The sequence below is a fragment of the Tachyglossus aculeatus genome, chromosome 22, assembly GCF_015852505.1.
Source record: "Tachyglossus aculeatus isolate mTacAcu1 chromosome 22, mTacAcu1.pri, whole genome shotgun sequence".
Taxonomy (NCBI): domain Eukaryota; kingdom Metazoa; phylum Chordata; class Mammalia; order Monotremata; family Tachyglossidae; genus Tachyglossus; species Tachyglossus aculeatus.
The window spans coordinates 49,380,227-49,400,061 of record NC_052087.1 but is presented as its reverse complement, the minus strand read 5'-3'; the positions used below and the strand labels follow the sequence as shown (position 1 = coordinate 49,400,061).

Here is a 19,835-nt window from a genome sequence, read left to right as displayed (position 1 = left end):
GAGGCCACCTCACCCCGGGGCGGCCCCTCGGCCTTCCCGGGGCTTACCGGGGCCGCTCGTGGGCGTCGATCTGGAGGTTGACGCCGTCCATCCACAGCATGAGTTCCCGCACGGCTTTGAGGAAGCGGAACTTGTCCCCCGTGTCCAGGAGGAGCTGGCGTCGGCCGGCGGAGCTCCCCTGCAGCTGCGCCCAGGCCTCGGCCACGGCCTTCATGTGCCGCCCGATCTCTTCCGCCTTCTCGCCCGCGTAGGCCTTCTGCAGCCTCCGTCCGTCCTCCTGAACCTGCTGAACCTAAAAAACCCACACGCCGCGACTCGCACCCAGCACCCGGCACGCCTGCCCCCATCCCTCCTCGGGGCACTGGAGGGAAGGAGGGAAGGGAAGGAGGAAGAATGTACTTCTACTAATGTCTGTCTCTCCCCCTTTAGACCGTAAGCTCCTCGTGGGCAGGGAACGTGTCTGTTTATGGTTCCGTTGGACCCTCCCAAGCGCTTAGTAAATCAATCAATCAATCAATCAATCGCATTTATTGAGCGCTTACTGTGCGCAGAGCACTGCACTAAGCGCTTGGGAAGTCCAAGTTGGCGACATATAGGGACAGTCCCTACCCAACAGTGGGCTCACAGTCTAGAAGGGGGAGACGGAGAACAAAACCAAACGTACTAACAAAATAAAATAAATAGAACAGCTATGTACAAGTAAAATAAATAAATAAATAGAGTAATAAATATGTACAAACATATATACATATATACAGTCAAATGCGCTATTTTATTTTGTTAGTATGAATGAACGAGGGGGCCCAACACCAGCTGGAATCCTCAATACTAGTGTTAGTTGTGGTATTTGTTCAGCACTTACTATGAACCAGGCACTGTAATAATAATAATAATTATGGCATTTTGCACCAGGCACTGTAATAATAATAATAGTTATTATTATTGTGGCATTTATTAAACGCTTACTATGTGCAAAGCACTGTTCTAAGCGCTGGGGAGGTTACAAGGTTGTAACCTTGTAGCCTTGTAGAAGGCTACAGTCTTCTAGACTGGGAGCCCACTGTTGGGTAGGGACTGTCTCTATATGTTGCCAACTTGCACTTCCCAAGCGCTTAGTACAGTGCTCTGCACACAGTAAGCGCTCAATAAATATGACTGATTGATTACAAGGTGATCAGGTTGTCCCACAGGGGGCTCATAGTCCTCATCCCCGTTTTCCAGATGAGGTAACCGAGGCCCAGAGAATAATAATAATAATGACATTTATTAAGCATTTACTATGTGCAAAGCACTGTTCTAAGCGCTGGGGAGGTTACAAGGTGATCAGGTTGTCCCACGGGGGGCTCACAGTCTTCATCCCCATTTTACAGATGAGGGAACCGAGGCACAGAGAAGTGAAGTGACGTGCCCACAGTCACACGGCTGACGAGTGGCGGAGCCGGGATTTGACTCCCAAGCCCATGCTCTTTCCACTGAGCCACGCTGCTTCTCCTGTACTAAGCGCTGGGGTGGGTGTGCGATAGTCGGGTCAGACCCCGGCCCCTGCTGTCCCACTTAGGGCTCACGGTCTTCACCTCCAATTTACAGATGAGGAAACTGAGGCCTAGAGATGTTCAGTGACTAGGAAGCCCTTCCCTGAGAAGCAGCGTGGCTCAGTGGAAAGAGCCCGGGCTTTGGAGTCAGTGGTCGTGGGTTCAAATCCCCGCTCTGCCACTTGTCAGCTGGGTGACCTTGGGCAAGTCACTTCACTCCTCTGGGCCTCAGTTACCTCATCCGTAAAATGGGGGTTAACTGTGACCTGATCACCTTGTATCCCCCCCAGCGCTTAGAACAGTGCTTTGCACATAGTAAGCCCTTAACAAATACCGTCATTATTATTCTCTGAGCCTCAGTGACCTCATCTGTCAAATGGGGATGAAGACTGTGAGCCCCCCGTGGGACAACCTGATCACCTCGTATCCCCCCAGCGCTTAGAACAGTGCTTTGCACATAGTAAGCGCTTAATAAATCCCATCATCATTATTATTATTATTATTCCCTCGAGCCGCCCCTGTCTTCCGCTCCGCCCCGCTGACCATTCCCTCGGTCGCCCGCTCGGTGCCCACCCGCGCAAAGCCTCATACTTAACTTGGACTTCCCAAGCGCCTAGTACGGTGCTCTGCACACCGTCAGCGCTCAAGCAATGCGATTGACGATGATGAAAGCCACCTACCTGGGCGCTGAGGGCCTGGATGTCGTGCTCGTAGGCGCAGTGTCGGCGCTGCAGGGCCTCGGCGGCGTTGAGGTCGCGGCCGGCCCCGTCCGGCAGCTGCTGCTGCTTCTGCTGCACCCGGCCCAGGGCCTGGCGGGCCCCGTGCAGGAAGCGCTGCAGCTCGTAGGCCGCGGCCAGCACCTGGCCCCGGGTGTCCAGCAGCTCCAGGAGGTCGGCCCAGGCCTCGTTCAGCCCGTCCTTCCACTCGGCCACCGTGGCCCGGTCCGCGTGGCCCCCGGCTATCAGGCCGTCCGCCAGCCGGTTGGCGCCGTCCACCCGCTCCTGACCGATGGTGCTCGTGTCGCGTGAAAACTCCCGGAACTTGTCTCGGAGCATCTGAGCACGGGGAAGGCGCTGGGGTCGGCTCCCTCGACCCCGGGCCGCCCCGTCAATCCTCCTTCCCCTCCCAGAGTTATGACTCTATTTATTTGACTTATCCATATTGGCTATTCTATTTATTTTACTTTGTTAACATCAATCCATCAATCAATCAATCGTATTTATTGAGCGCTTACTGTGTGCAGACCACTGGACTGAGCACTTGGGAAGTCCAAGTCGGCTACATCTAGAGACAGCCCCTACCCAACCGTGGGCTCACAGTCTAAAAGGGGGAGACAGAGAACAAAACCAAACATACGAACAAAATAAAATAAATAGAATAGATATGGACAAGTAAAATAAATAAACAAAAAATATGTTTTGTTTTGTTCTCTGTCTCCCCCTTCTAGACTGTGAGCCCACTGTTGGGTAGGGCCCGTCTCTCTATGTTGCCAAATTGGACTTCCCAAGGGCTTAATACAGTGCTCTGCACACCGTAAGCGCTCAATAAATACGATTGATTGATTGATTGATTGATTGGCCTGGACCTGACCCGTCAATCCTCCTTCCCCTCCCCGCAGCACCTGTTTGTCCAGAGTTATGACTCTATTTATTTTACTTATCCATATTGGCTATTCTATTTATTTTACTTTGTTAATATCAATCAATCAATCAATCGTATTTATTGAGCGCTTACTGTGTGCAGACCACTGGACTAGGCACTTGGGAAGTACAAGTCGGCAACATCTAGAGACAGTCCCTACCCAACTGTGGGCTCACAGTCTAAAAGGGGGAGACAGAGAACAAAACCAAACATACGAACAAAATAAAATAAATAGAATAGATATGGACAAGTAAAATAAATAAACAAAAAATATGTTTTGTTTTGTTCTCTGTCTCCCGCTTCTAGACTGTGAGCCCACTGTTGGGTAGGGCCCGTCTCTCTATGTTGCCAAATTGGACTTCCCAAGCGCTTGATACAGTGCTCCGCACACAGTAAGCGCTCAATAATAACGATTGATTGATTGATTGATTGATTGGCCTGGGCCCGACCCATCAATCCTCCTTCCCCTCCCCGCAGCACCTGTATATATGTATATATGTTTGTATGGATTTATTACTCTATTTATTTTATTTGTACATATTCATTCTATTTATTTTATTTGGTTAATATGTTTTGTTTTGTTCTCTGTCTCCCCCTTCTAGACTCTGAGCCCACTGTTGGGAAGGGACCGTCTCTATACGTTGCCAACTTGGACTTCCCAAGCGCTTAGTCCAATCAATCAATCAATCAATTGTATTTATTGAGTGCTTACTGTGTGCAGAGCACTTTTAGACTGTGAGCCCACTGTTGGGTAGGGCCCGTCTCTATACGTTGCTAACTTGGACCTCCCAAGCGCTTAGTCCAATCAATCAATCAATCGTATTTATTGAGCGCTTACTGTGTGCAGAGCACTGTACTAAGCGCTTGGGAAGTACAGGATGGCAACATGTAGAGACAGTCCCTACCCAACAGTCGGCTCACAGTCTAAAAGTGCTCTGCACACAGTAAGCGCTCAATAAATACGATTGATTGATTGATTGGCCTGGACCCGACCCGTCAATCCTCCTTCCCCTCCCCACAGCACCTGTATATATGTATATATGTTTGTACGGATTTATTACTCTATTTATTTTATTTGCACATATTCATTCTATTTATTTTATTTTGTTAATATGTTTTGTTTTGTTCTCTGTCTCCCCCTCCTAGACTGTGAGCCCACTGTTGGGTAGGGCCCGTCTCTCTAAGTTGCCAACTTGGACTTCCCAAGCGTTTAGTCCAGTGCTCTGCACACAGTAAGCACTCAATAAATACGATTGATTGATTGATTGATTGATTGGCCTGGACCCTACCCGTCAATCCTCCTTCCCCTCCCCGCAGCGCCTGCATATATGTATATATGTTTGTATGGATTTATTACTCTATTTATTTTATTTGTACATATTCATTCTATTTCTTTGATTTTGTTAATATGTTTTGTTTTGTTGTCTGTCTTCCCCTTCTAGACCGTGAGCCCACTGTTGGGTAGGCCCCGTCTCTAGATGTTGCCAACTTGGACTTCCCAAGTGCTTAGTCCAGTGCTCTGTACACAGTAAGCGCTCAATAAATACGACTGATTGATTGATTGATTGATTGATTGGCCTGGACCCGACCTGTCAATCCTCCTTCCCCTCCCTGCAGCGCCTGTATATATGTATATATGTTTGTACGGATTTATTACTCTATTTTATTTGTACATATTTATTCTATTTATTTGATCTGGTTAATATGTTTTGTTTTGTTCTCTATCTCCCCCTTCTAGACTGTTTGGTTAATATGTTTTGTTTTGTTGTCTGTCTCCCCCTTCTAGACTGTGAGCCCACTGTTGGGTAGGGCTCGTCTCTATACGTTGCCAACTTGGACTTCCCAAGCGCTTAGTCCAGTGCTCTGCACACAGTAAGCGCTCAATAAATACGATTGATTGATTGATTGGCCTGGACCCGACCCGTCAATCCTCCTTCCCCTCCCCGCAGCGCCAGTATATATGTATATATGTTTGTACGGTTTTATTACTCTATTAATTTTATTTGTACATATTTATTCTATTTAGTTTACTTTGTTAATATGTTTTGTTGTGTTGTCCGTCCTCCCCTTCTAGACTGTGAGCCCGCTGTTGGGTAGGGCCCGTCTCTAGATGTTGCCAACTTGGACTTCCCAAGCGCTTAGTCCAGTGCTCTGCACACCGTCAGCGCTCAATAAATACGATTGAATGAATGAATGAGTCCGAGGATGTGCCGACATAGGGTGGACCGTCCTGAATGCCCCCTGGCCGGCCTCTCGGCTCAGCCTCCGGGCCTCCTGCCTCCCCTTGCCCGTTCAGTCGGCCCACCGGGAGCCCGGGGCCACCAAGTGCCCGCCATCCGCCCGCCATCACCTGTATATATGTATATATGGTTGTACATATTTATTACTCTATTTATTTATTTATTTATTTATTTTACTTGTACATTTCTATCCTACTTATTTTATTTTGTTGGTATGTTTGGTTCTGTTCTCTGTCTCCCCCTTTTAGACTGTGAGCCCACTGTTGGGCAGGGACTGTCTCTATGTGATGCCAATTTGTACTTCCCAAGCGCTTAGTACAGTGCTCTGCACATAGTAAGCGCTCAATAAATACGATTGATTGATTGATTGATTGATTGATCCCTCACCGACCCTTCCAGGCCTTCCTTCCCTCCCGCCGTAACAGGGCCTGGGCCCGGCCCACCGCAAATGGCCAGCGTTCCCGTCCCTCCGGCCTCACCATGACGTGCTCGTAGTCCTGGCCCAGCTCGTGGGAGGCGGCCACCACCTCGCGCTCCTGGATCCACTGCTCCAGGTCGTCCAGTTCACGGCGCAGCTGGCACAGCCGCTGGTGCTCCTGAAGCCGCCCCCGCCGCTCTCCCGCCAGCTCCTTCAGGCTGGCGTACAGCTTGTCCACCTGGGCTTGGCGGACTGACAGGCGCTCCCTTATAATAATAATCAATCAATCAATCAATCGTATTTATTGAGCGCTTACTGTGTGCAGAGCACTGTACTAAGCACTTGGGAAGTCCAAGTTGGCAACATATAGAGACGGTCACTAATAATAATAACATTTGTTAAGCCCTTACTCTGTGCCAAGCACTGTTCTAAGCGCTGGGGGGATACAAGGTGATCAGGTTGTCCTGCATGGGGCTCACAGTCTTCATCCCCATTTGACAGATGCAGTCACTGAGGCTCAGAGAATAATAATGACGGTATTTGTTAAGTGCTTACTATGTGCCAAGCACTGTTCTAAGCACTGGGGGGGATACAAGGTGATCAGGTTGTCCCACGTGGGGCTCCCAGTCTTCATCCCCATTTGACAGATGAGGTCACTGAGGCTCAGAGAATAATAATGACGGTATTTGTTAAGCGCTTACTATGCGCAAAGCACTGTTCTAAGCGATGGGAGGGATACAAGGTGATCAGGTTGTCCCACGTGGGGCTTCCAGTCTTCATCCCCATTTGACAGATGAGGTCAATGAGGCTTAGAGAATAATAATGATAGTATTTGTTAAGCGCTTACTATGTGCAAAGCACTGTTGTAAGCACTGGGGGGATACAAGGTGATCAGGTTGTGCCCCATGGGGCTCCCAGTCTTCATCCCCATTTGACAGATGAGGTCACTGAGGCTCAGAGAATAATAATGATGGTATTTGTTAAGCGCTTACTATGTGCAAAGTACTGTTCTAAGCGCTGGGGGGGATACAAGGTGATCGGGTTGTCCCACGTGGGGCTCCCAGTCTTAATCTCCATTTCACAGATGAGGGAACTGAGGCCCAGAGAAGTTAAGTGACTTGCCCAAAGTCACACAGCAGACAATTGGCAGAGACGGGATTTGACTCCAAAGCCCGTGCTCTTTCCACTGAGCCACGCTGCTTCTTGTTTTGTCGTCTGTCTCCCACTTCTAGATTGTGAGCCCATTGTTGCTTCAGAGAAGTGAAGTGACTTGCCCAAGGTCGCACAGCAAACATGTGGGGGAGGCAGAATTCGAACCCATGACCTCTGACTCCAAACCCCGGGCTCTTTCCACTGAGCCACGCTGCTTCTCATGCTTCCCTTTCGGGGAAGCGGAAGGGCACGAGGTGGGCATGGACCTCCCAGCCATCGCTACCCTGTGATTGACCTCCGTTGGTTCATTCATTCATTCATTCAATCGTATTTATTGAGCGCTTACTGTGTGCAGAGCACTGGACTAAGCGCTTGGGAAGAACAAGCTGGCAACATACAGGGACGGTCCCTACCCAATAGCGGGTTCACAGTCTAGAAGGGGGAGACAGACAACAAAACAAAACATATTAACAAAATAAAATAAATAGAATAGTAGAGTAATAGAATAAGCTCTCCTTTCCTCTTCTCCCACTCTCTTCTGAGTCGCCCTGACTCACTCCCTTCATTCATCCCCCGGCCCCAGCCCCACACCACTTACATTCACATCTTTCTTCCTATATTTCTATATTTCTTCCTATCAATGTCTGCCTCCCCCTCTAGACTGTAAGCAGAGGTTATGGGTTCAAATCCCAGCTCCGCCAACTGTCAGCTGGGTGATTTTGGGCAAGTCGCTTCACTTCTCTGGGCCTCAGTTACCTCATCTGGAAAATGGGGATTAAGACTGGGAGTCCCACATGGGACAACCTGATCACCTTGTAACCTCCCCAGCGCTTAGAACAGTGCTTTGCACATAGTAAGTGCTTAATAAATGCCATCATTATTATTATTATTATTATTATTAAGTGCCCAGGGGCAGTCCTAGCCCCTTTGGTCTTCAGGTCAAACTGCTAAGCATTTAGATCATGAGGAAATTTACTTTCACCCAGGGTGTCCTTTCTGAATCCCATCCACCCCTACCCTTCCTTTTTTTTTTTTTAATGGTTTTTATTAAGCGCTTACCATGTGCCGGGTACTGTACTAAGTACTGGGGTAGATACAAGCTCATCAGGTTGGACACAGATCATTTAATTCTATTTTTTCTGACGATTTTGACACCTGTCTCTATGTTTTGTTGTCCGTCTCCCCCTTCTAGACTGTGAGCCCATTGTTGGGTAGGGACCGTCTCTATATGATGCTGACTTGGACTTCCCAAGCGCTTAGTACAGTGCTCTGCACACACTAAGCGCTCAATAAATACGATTGAATGAATGAGTGAATGAATGAATGGGTGTTTATTGTTATATCGAACTCTTCCAAGCACTTAATACAGTGCTCTGCACGCATTAGGCCCTCGGTATTTGTTAAGCGCTTACTATGTGCAAAGCACTGTTCTAAGCGATGGGAGGGATACAAGGTGATCAGGTTGTCCCACATGGAGCTCACAGTCTGGAAAATGGGGATTGAATGAACGAACGAATGAGTGAAGGAACTTCTCTTGCCTCAGTTCCCTCATCTGTAAAATGGGGATTAAGACTGTGAGCCCCCTGTGGGACAGGGCCTGTGTCCAACCCGATTAGCTTGTATTTACCCCAGCGCTTAGAACGGTGCTTAGCACATAATAAGTGCTTACGAATAGAGAAGCAGCGTGGCTCAGTGGAAAGAGCCCGGGCTTTGGAATCAGAGGTCACGGGCTCGAATCCCAACTCCGCCACATCAGTCGTATTTATTGAGCGCTTACTATGTGCAGAGCACTGTACTAAGCGCTTGGGAAGTACAAATTGGCAACCTGTAGAGACGGTCCCTACCCAACAGTGGGCTCACAGTCTAAAAGGGGGAGACAGAGGACAAAACCAAACATACTAACAAAATAAAATAGAATAGATATGTACAAGTAAAATAAATAGAGTCATAAATATGTACAAACATATATACAGATGCTGTGGGGAAGGGAAGGAGGTAAGAAGGGGGGGATGGAGAGGGGGACGCCACATGTCTGCTGTGTGACCTTGGGCAAGTCACCTAACTTCTCGGAGCCTCAGTTCCCTCATCTGTAAAATGGATATGAGGACCGCGAGCCCCATGCGGGACACCCTGATCACCTTGTATCCCCCCCCCAGCGCTTAGAACAGTCCTTTGCACGTAGTAAGCGCTTAACAAATGCATCATCATCATCATCATTATTATTATTATTGACCCGTCAAGCCCCTTGCCCCTATTGGAAGTTCCTTCCCCTTGCCCGGGGCTTTATCTGGGAAAGCTGCCCGCTTTCCCGACCCTTCCCACCTCTCAGGATGGTTGTTGGCGATCATTTCTTGGCTGCTAAGTGCCAACTGGTGGATGTTCTGGGCGTAATCCTCCAGGGCCTGCTCCAAAACCTGGTGCTTCTTCACCTCCGCCTGGGCACTCAGCTCATCCTGCGGGGAAACATCATCATCATCATCATCAATCGTATTTATTGAGCGCTTACTATGTGCAGAGCACCGTACTAAGCGCTTGGGAAGTCCAAATTGGCAACATCGACAGACGGTCCCTACCCAACAGTGGGCTCACAGTCTAAAGGGGGGAGACAGAGAACAAAACCAAACATACTAACAAAATAAGATATGTACAAGTAAAATAAATAGGCCGTGGGGCCCTCGGGTCGGGAATACTGGGAGCCGGGAAACCCGCGCGGCCCCGGAGAGCCGGTCCCGGCGGTCCTCTCCTCAACTGGGCTCACCTTGGCCTTTTCCCGGCCCATCATGTGCAGCTCCTGCTCGCCCATCCAGGCCTCGGCCTCGGCGGCGTCCCGGTAGAACTGCTGCGCCCGCAGGGCCTCTTGCAGCCGGGCCCCGCGCTGGTCCAGCTCGTGGCCCAGCCGGTCCCACAGGGCCCGCAGCTCCGCCACCCGGGTGGCCAACTCCGGCCGGGCCGCCGCTCCCAGCGCCTGCTGCCTTTCCCGGAGGTCTGCGATCCGGGGCTCGTGGCCCTGCACCTCCTTCTGCAGCGTCTGCGGACGGGGACGCCGTCATTCAGCCATTCAATCGTATTTATTGAGCGCTTACTGTGTGCACAGCGCCGGACTAAGCGCTTGGAAAGTCCAACTCGCCCGCAAATAGACGGCCTAGGACGGCGGGGGGGCAGGATGCCGTCATTCATCCATTCAATCGTATTTATTGAGCACTTACTGTGTGCAGAGCACTGGACTAAGCGCTTGGAAAGTCCAACTCGCCCGCAAATAGACGGCCTAGGACGGCGCGGGGGGCAGGATGCCGTCATTCATCCATTCAATCGTATTTATTGAGCGCTTACTGTGTGCACAGCACTGGACTAAGCGCTTGGAAAGTCCAATTCGGCCACAAATAGACGGCCTAGGACGGCGCGGGGGGCAGGATGCCGTCATTCAGCCATTCAATCGTATTTATTGAGCGCTTACTGTGTGCACAGCACTGGACTAAGCGCTTGGAAAGTCCAATTCGGCCGCAAATAGACGGCCTAGGACGGCGGGGGGGGCAGGATGCCGTCATTCATCCATTCAATCGTATTTATTGAGCGCTTACTGTGTGCACAGCACTGGACTAAGCGCTTGGAAAGTCCAATTCGGCTGCAAATAGACGGCCTAGGACGGCGGGGTGGGGGTGGGGGGGCAGGATGCCGTCATTCATCCATTCAATCGTATTTATTGAACGCTTACTGTGTGCACAGCACTGGACTAAGAGCTTGGAAAGTCCAATTTGGCCACAAATAAGACGGCCTAGGATGGCGGGGAGGGGGCAGGATGCCATCATTCATCCATTCAATCGTATTTATTGAGCACTTACTGTGTGCACAGCACTGGACTAAGCGCTTGGAAAGTCCAACTCGCCCGCAAATAGACGGCCTAGGACGGCAGGGGGGGCAGGATGCCATCATTCATCCATTCAATCGTATTTATTGAGCGCTTACTGTGTGCACAGCACTGGACTAAGCGCTTGGAAAGTCCAACTTGCCCGTAAATAGACGGCCTAGGACGGCGGGGGGGCAGGATGCCATCATTCATCCATTCAATCGTATTTATTGAGCGCTTACTGTGTGCACAGCACTGGACTAAGCGCTTGGAAAGTCCAATTTGGCCACAAATAGACGGCCTAGGACGGCGGGGGGGAGGGGGCGCAGGATGCCATCATTCATCCATTCAATCGTATTTATTGAGCGCTTACTGTGTGCACAGCACTGGACTAAGCGCTTGGAAAGTCCAACTCGGCCGCAAATAGATGGCCTAGGACGGGGGGCGGGGGGGGCAGGATGCCGTCATTCATCCATTCAATCGTATTTATTGAGCGCTTACTGTGTGCACAGCACTGGACTAAGCGCTTGGAAAGTCCAATTCGGCCGCAAATAGACGGCCTAGGACGGCAGTGGGGGGGCAGGATGCCGTCATTCATCCATTCAATCGTATTTATTGAGCACTTACTGTGTGCACAGCACTGGACTAAGCGCTTGGAAAGTCCAACTCGGCCGCAAATAGATGGCCTAGGACGGCGGGGGGGCGGGGGGGGGGGGGCAGGATGCCGTCATTCATCCATTCAATCGTATTTATTGAGCGCTTACTGTGTGCACAGCACTGGACTAAGCGCTTGGAAAGTCCAATTAGGCCACAAATAGACGGCCTAGGACGGCGGGGGAGCAGGCAGGATGCCATCATTCATCCATTCAATCGTATTTATTGAGCGCTTACTGTGTGCACAGCACTGGACTAAGCGCTTGGAAAGTCCAACTCGGCCGCAAATAGACGGTCTAGGACGGCGGGGGGGGCAGGATGCCGTCATTCATCCATTCAATCGTATTTATTGAGCGTTTACTGTGTGCACAGCACTGGACTAAGCGCATGGAAAGTCCAACTCGGCCACAAATAGACGGCCTAGGATGGCAGGGGGGGCAGGATGCCATCATTCATCCATTCAATCATATTTATTGAGAGCTTACTGTGTGCACAGCACTGGACTAAGCGCTTGGAAAGTCCAATTCGGCCGCAAATAGACGGCCTAGGACGGCGGGGGGGGGGGCAGGATGCCGTCATTCATCCATTCAATCGCATTTATTGAGCGCTTACTGTGTGCAGAGCACTGGACTAAGCGCTTGGAAAGTCCAACTCGGCCACAAATAGACGGCCTAGGACGGCGGGGGTGGGGGCAGGATGCCGTCATTCATCCATTCAATCGTATTTATTGAGCGCTTACTGTGTGCACAGCACTGGACTAAGCGCTTGGAAAGTCCAACTCGGCCGCAAATAGATGGCCTAGGACGGGGGGCGGGGGGGCAGGATGCCGTCATTCATCCATTCAATCGTATTTATTGAGCGCTTACTGTGTGCACAGCACTGGACTAAGCGCTTGGAAAGTCCAATTCGGCCGCAAATAGATGGCCTAGGACGGCAGTGGGGGGGCAGGATGCCGTCATTCATCCATTCAATCGTATTTATTGAGCACTTACTGTGTGCACAGCACTGGACTAAGCGCTTGGAAAGTCCAACTCGGCCGCAAATAGATGGCCTAGGACGGCGGGGGGGCGGGGGGGGGGGGCAGGATGCCGTCATTCATCCATTCAATCGTATTTATTGAGCGCTTACTGTGTGCACAGCACTGGACTAAGCGCTTGGAAAGTCCAATTAGGCCACAAATAGACGGCCTAGGACGGCGGGGGAGCAGGCAGGATGCCATCATTCATCCATTCAATCGTATTTATTGAGTGCTTACTGTGTGCACAGCACTGGACTAAGCGCTTGGAAAGTCCAACTCGGCCGCAAATAGACGGTCTAGGACGGCGGGGGGGCAGGATGCCGTCATTCATCCATTCAATCGTATTTATTGAGCGTTTACTGTGTGCACAGCACTGGACTAAGCGCATGGAAAGTCCAACTCGGCCACAAATAGACGGCCTAGGATGGCAGGGGGGGCAGGATGCCATCATTCATCCATTCAATCATATTTATTGAGAGCTTACTGTGTGCACAGCACTGGACTAAGCGCTTGGAAAGTCCAATTCGGCCGCAAATAGACGGCCTAGGACGGCGGGGGGGGGGCAGGATGCCGTCATTCATCCATTCAATCGCATTTATTGAGCGCTTACTGTGTGCAGAGCACTGGACTAAGCGCTTGGAAAGTCCAACTCGGCCACAAATAGACGGCCTAGGACGGCGGGGGTGGGGGCAGGATGCCGTCATTCATCCATTCAATCGTATTTATTGAGTGCTTACTGTGTGCACAGCACTGGACTAAGCGCTTGGAAAGTCCAACTCGGCCGCAAATAGATGGCCTAGGACGGGGGGCGGGGGGGCAGGATGCCGTCATTCATCCATTCAATCGTATTTATTGAGCGTTTACTGTGTGCGCAGCACTGGACTAAGCGCTTGGAAAGTCCAATTCGGCCACAAATAGACGGCCTAGGACGGCGGGGGGGGGGGCAGGATGCCGTCATTCATCCATTCAATCGCATTTATTGAGCGCTTACTGTGTGCAGAGCACTGGACTAAGCGCTTGGAAAGTCCAACTCGGCCACAAATAGACGGCCTAGGACGGCGGGGGGGCAGGATGCCGTCATTCATCCATTCAATCGTATTTACTGAGCGCTTACTGTGTGCACAGCACCGGACTAAGCGCTTGGAAAGTCCAATTCGGCCACAAATAGATGGCCTAGGACGGGGTGGGGGGGCAGACAGCAAAACAAAACAAGTAGACAGGTGTCAAGGAGCACAGAGCTCTGTACTAAGTGCTTGGGAGGGGTCAATACAACAATAAACTGACACACTTCCAGCCCACAATGAGCTTGGGTGTCTTAAGAGGCGCCTCGCGTCAGCCATGACACCTCCTTCCTTCCTTCCTTTATTCACTCATTCAGTCGTATTTATTGAGCGCCCACTGGAATGAGTGAATAAAGGAAGGAAGGGAGACAGGTGTCAAGGAGCACAGAGCTCTGTACTAAGTGCTTGGGAGGGGTCAATACAACAATAAACTGACACACTTCCAGCCCACAACGAGCTTGGGTGCCCTGAAGAGGTGCCTCGCGACAGCCATGACACCTCCTTCCTTCCTTCCTTTATTCACTCATTCAGTCGTATTTATTGAGCGCCCACTGGAATGAGTGAATCAAGGAAGGAAGGGAGACAGGTGTCAAGGAGCACAGAGCTCTGTACTAAGTGCTTGGGAGGGGTCAATACAACAATAAACTGACACACTTCCAGCCCACAACGAGCTTGGATGTCCTGAAGAGGCGCCTCACGTCAGCCATGACACCTCCTTCCTTCCTTCCTTTATTTACTCATTCAGTCGTATTTATTGAGCGCCCACTGGAATGAGTGAATAAAGGAAGGAAGGGAGACAGGTGTCAAGGAGCACAGAGCTCTGTACTAAGTGCTTGGGAGGGGTCAATACAACGATAAACTGACACACTTCCAGCCCACAACGAGCTGGGGTGCCCTGAAGAGGCTCCTCGCGTCAGCCGTGACACCTCCTTCCTTCCTTCCTTTATTCACTCATTCAGTCATATTTATTGAGCGCCCACTGGAATGAGTGAATAAAGGAAGGAAGGAAGGAGGTGCCATGGCTGACGCGAGGCCAAGGCTGGCGCCTCTTTACGGCACCCAAGCTCGTTGTGGGCTGGGAGTGTGTCAGTTTATTGTCGCATTGACCCCTCCCAAGCGCTTAGTACAGTGCTCTGTGCTCCTTGATCAATCAATCGTATTTATTGAGCGCTTACTATGTGCAGAGCACTGTACTTGACACCTGTTTACTTGTTTTGTTGTCTGCCTCCCCCTTCTAGACGGTGAGCCAGTTATTGGGTAGGGACCAAGCGCTTAGTACAGTGCTCTGCACACAGTAAGCGCTCAATAAATACGGTTGATTGATTGATTGATTGACCATCTCTGTATGTGGCCGAATTGGACTTTCCAATCAATCAATCAGTCGTATTTATTGAGCGCTTATTGTGTGCAGAGCACTGTACTAGGTGCTTGGAAACTTCCCAAGCGCTTAGTAGTGGGCGCCGTCAGGGGAATCCGATCTGACGGTCTTGACACCCGGCTCCGTGCTTTGTTTTGCAGTCCGTCTCCCCCTTCTAGACCGTGAGCCCGCTGTCGGGTAGGCCCAAGCGCTTAGTCCAGTGCTCTGCGCACCGTAAGTGCTCAGTAAATACGATTGAATGATAACAGTCCCTAGTACCGGCCGAGGAGCCCGCTGACTCCGATCCCCTGATGGATGGGGAGCCCCTCTAGGGCAGGGATCGCGTCCGCCGCCGATTCCGTCCTGTCGTACGCTACCTCGAGCGCTTGTTCTGGTGTTTTCCACCCAGTAGACCCCAAATCGGGTCTCCCGGTTAGTCGATTAACCGCTGCCCGCCTCGGTGTCCTCCTCTCTAGCGGCTCCTCCAATTCCCCGGCTCCCGTTCCCCATTCCCGCCTCTCGGACACGAAGCCAAACACCCACCGCCCAGGCCCGGCTGAACCCCGTCCCTCCTCAGAGACCCCACGGATGGAGGACAAAAGGGTGACAAGGAAGACCTTCCAAAATAGAAACGAAGCCTGGAAAACCCCAGGGCGCCAGGATTCATTCGTTCGATTCCATCGTATTTACTGAGCGCTTACGGCGTGCAGAGCGCTGTACTAAGCAGCATGGCTCAGTGGAAAGGGCACGGACTTTGGAGTCAGAGGTCATGGGTTTGAATCCCAACTCCACCACATGTCTGCTGTGTGACACTGGGCAAGTCGCTTAACTTCTTTGTACCTCGTGACCTCATCTGTAAAATGGGGATTAAGACTGTGAGCCCCACGTGGGACAACCTGGTCACCTTGTATCCCCCCCAGAGCTTAGAACAGTGCTTTGCACATAGTAAGCACTTAACAAATGCAATCGTTATTATTATTATTATTACTAAGCGCTTGGAAAGTACAATTCAATTGGAAAGTACACTTTCAGGATGTCAGGAGCAAAGCCTAGACCCCGCGGGAAGCCTCCTCCCCGCCTTCGGCCTCTCCGAACGTCTCACCTGGTTCTTCTTCATGAGGAGCTGGACACTGGGCAGATCCTTGCCATGCTCCGTGGAGGCAGCGATGGGGATCCGTTCCGTCACCCATAGCTGGAGAGGCAAGGAAGGGGTTCAGAGGGTGGCCCGCGGGCGTCGATGGGGTCACGGGGCATGGATTAGGGGTGTCCGGCCCTGGTTGGATTTGGGGGGAAGCAGGCGTCACTTGGGACTCAGAGGTGCCTCAGGCCGGGCCTAAGGTGACAATCCCCATGGAGGAAATCCCAAGACCTTGGAATTTGGAAGGTGCCCCCCAAATTCTAAGGGAGCTTATCGAAGTCACAGGGTGGAGGGAACAGTGAGGAGTTTCTACTTCGTAATTTGGGAAGTAATTTGTACTTCCCAAGCGCTTAGTACAGTGCTCTGCACATAGCAAGCGCTCAATAAATACGATTGATTGATTGAGTTAGGATGCCGGTCAGTGAGGAGGGTCTCCTTCCTCTCTTCCCGCCCATCTGCCTCTTCAAGGACTTAGAGAAGCGGCACGGCTTAGTGGATAGAGTGCTTAGAACAGTGCTTTGCACATAGTAAGCGCTTAACAAATACCAAAATTATTATTATTATAGAGCCCGGGCCTGGGCGTCAGAAGGACCTGGGTTCTAGTCCCGGCCCTTCCACTTGTCTGCTGTGTGACCCTGGACAAGTCGCTTCACTTCCCTGCGCCTCAGTTCCCTCGCCTGTAAAACGGGGATTAAGACCGCGAGCGGGACAGGGACTATTTCCAACTCGATCCTTCCTCTCCCCCTCGCCCCCCTCTCCATCCCCCCATCTTACCTCCTTCCCTTCCCCACAGCACCTGTATATATGGATATATGCTTGTACATCTTTATTACTCTATTTATTTATTTATTTTACTTGTATAGACCTATTTCTTTTATTTTGTTAGTATGTTTGGTTTTGTTCTCCGTCTCCCCCTTTTAGACTGTGAGCCCACTGTTGGGTAGGGACCGTCTCTATATGCTGCCAACTTGTACTTCCCAAGCGCTTAGTCCAGTGCTCTGCACACAGTGAGCGCTCAATAAATACGATTGAGGACGATGATGATCTTGCCTGTATCCAGCCCAGCGCTTAGCGCACGGAGTAAGCGCTTAACAAATACCGCAAGCGTTATTATGATTATCATCATTACTTACGATCTCATCTTCTACGTCCCGGTGGAACTGATGCTGCTCACGCGAAGCCAAGAGGCGCCGGCAACGATCCTGCAGGGGCTTCCGCAGGGCCTGGAATTTCTCCTCCACGGCTCGCGAGGTGCTCTCCACTTCCCCGGCTCCGGTCCCGGCCCCTGGCTCCTCCTGGGCCAGGGCTGCCGCCTGGGCCTGGATGGCTTCCACTTCTTTCTCTCTTATAGCCATCTCCCGTTCCAGCATCTGCCCCGACCCCGCCAAGGAGAAGAGGCTTGATTCCCCTCCCTTCCAAAGCAGGCCTTGCCCCTTCTTAAAGGCCGCCCCGCTCCCAGCGACTGTCAGCTCGTTGAGGGCAAGGATCGCGCCTGCTAACTCTGTCCCATTAGACTCTTCCAAGCACTCAGTACTGAGAAACAGCGTAGCTTAGGGGACACAGCCTGGGCCTCGGAGTTCCAGTCCCATTTCTTGCCAACTTGGACTTCCCAAGCGCTTCGTCCAGTGCTCTGCACACGGTAAGCGCTCAATAAATACGATTGAATCATCAATTGAATCAATTGATGATCAATCAATTGATGATCATCAATTGATCAATCAATTGAATCAATCGTATTTATTGAGCGCTTACCGTGTGCAGAGCACTGGACGAAGCGCTTGGGAAGTCCAAGTTGGCAACATAGAGAGACAGTCATCATCATCATCAATCGTATTTATTGAGCGCTTACCGTGTGCAGAGCACTGGACTAAGCGCTTGGGAAGTCCAAGTTGGCAACATAGAGAGACAGCCATCATCATCATCAATCGTATTTACTGAGCGCTTACCGTGTGCAGAGCACTGGACTAAGCGCTTGGGAAGTCCAAGTTGGCAACATAGAGAGACAGACCCTACCCAACAGTGGGCTCACAGTCTAAAAGGGGGAGACAGAGAACAAAACCAAACATACGAACAAAATAAAATAAATAGAATAGATATGTACAAGTAAAATAAATAAATAGAGTAATAATTGAATGATTGAATGAATTTCTGATTCTTTTTTCTGATGATGACACCTGTCCACGTTTTGTTTTGTTCATTCATTCATTCATTCAATCGTATTTATTGAGCGCTTACTGTGTGCACAGCACTGGACTAAGCGCTTGGAAAGTACAAATTTGCAACATATAGAGACGGTCCCTACCCAACAGTCTGTCTCCCCCTTCTAGACTGTGAGCCCGTTGTTGGGTAGGGACCGTCTCTATATGTTGCCGACTTGGACTTCCCAAGCGCTTAGTCCAGTGCTCTGCACACAGTAAGCGCTCAATAAATACGACTGACTGAATGAATGAATTTCTGCCACTTGTCTGCTGTGTGACCTTGGACAAGTCACTTCACTTCCCTGTGCCTCAGTTCCCTCACCTGTAAAATAGGGATTAAGACCGTGAGCCCCAGGTGGGACAGGGACTATGTCCAACTCTTTCTTGCTTGTATCCACCCCAGAGTACTGCCCCATGTCTGCTGTGTGACCTTGGGCAAGTCACTTTGCTTCTTTGGGCCTCAGTTCCCTCATCTGTCAAATGGGGATTAAGACTGTGAGCCCCATGGGGGACAGGGATTTTGTCCAACCTGATTGGGCACATAGTGAGCACTTAACAAATACCATCATTATTATTATTATTACGGTGCTTGGTCCCCAGTAGGCACTCAGTGGATACCACCGATTGATAGTAATAATAATAATGATAGCATTTATTAAGTGCTTACTATGTGCAAAGCACTGTTCTAAGCGCTGGGGAGGGTACAAGGTGATGAGGTTGGGGCTCCCAGTCTTCATCCCCATTTTACAGATGGGGGAACTGAGGCCCAGAGAAGTGAAGCGACTTGCCCAAAGTCACACAGCTGACAAGCGAAGCCCACTGTTGGGTAGGGACCGTCTCTAGATGCTGCCAGCTTGTACTTCCCAAGCGCTCAGTCCAGTGCTCTGCACACAGTAAGCACTCAATAAATACGACTGAACGAATTAAGCGGCGGAGTCAGAATTTGAACCCATGACCCCTGACTCCAAAGCTCAGGCTCTTTCCACTGAGCCACGCTGCCTCACCATCATCATCATCAATCGTATTTATTGAGCGCTTACTGTGTGCAGCGCACCGGGCCAAGCGCTGGGGAAGTCCAAGTCGGCAACATCTAGGGACGGTCCCTACCCGACAGCGGGCTCACAGTCTAAAAGGGGGAGACGGAGAACAAAACCGAACGTACTAACAGAATAAAATAAATAGACTAGATATGCACAAGCAAAATAAATAAATAAATAAATAAACAAATAAATAAATAAACACACACACAAATAAATAAATAAATAAATAAATAAACGCACACATAAATGAATGAATGAATGAATAAATAAATAAATAAATAAATAAGCATATAAATGAATAAATAAATAAATAAACACACACACAAATAAATAAATGAATAAATGAATGAATGAATGAATGAATAAATAAATAAATAAGCAAATAAATGAATAAATAAATAAATAAGCAAATAAATGAATAAATAAACACACACATAAATGAATGAATGAATGAACAAACAAGTAAATAAATAAATAAACAAACAAACAAATAAATAAACACACAAATAAATAAATAAATAAATAAATAAACGCACACATAA

At 50.0% G+C, this 19,835-nt stretch overlaps 1 protein-coding gene across 3 annotated transcripts in view; it reads right to left on the bottom strand.

Annotated features, from left to right (window-relative positions):
* SPTBN2 (spectrin beta, non-erythrocytic 2) overlaps positions 1-19,835 on the bottom strand; it is a 174,730-nt gene that overhangs the window by 19,845 nt on the left and 135,050 nt on the right. For all 3 annotated transcript variants that reach the window (XM_038764161.1, XM_038764160.1, XM_038764162.1), the window contains 7 exons: positions 17,189-17,425; positions 16,020-16,109; positions 9,742-10,011; positions 9,306-9,436; positions 5,893-6,097; positions 2,213-2,587; positions 48-292 (listed from right to left, as the gene is read on the bottom strand). In XM_038764161.1, coding sequence (XP_038620089.1) covers positions 48-292; positions 2,213-2,587; positions 5,893-6,097; positions 9,306-9,436; positions 9,742-10,011; positions 16,020-16,109; positions 17,189-17,425 — 1,553 coding nt within the window. The remainder of the gene's footprint in view (positions 1-47; positions 293-2,212; positions 2,588-5,892; positions 6,098-9,305; positions 9,437-9,741; positions 10,012-16,019; positions 16,110-17,188; positions 17,426-19,835) is intronic.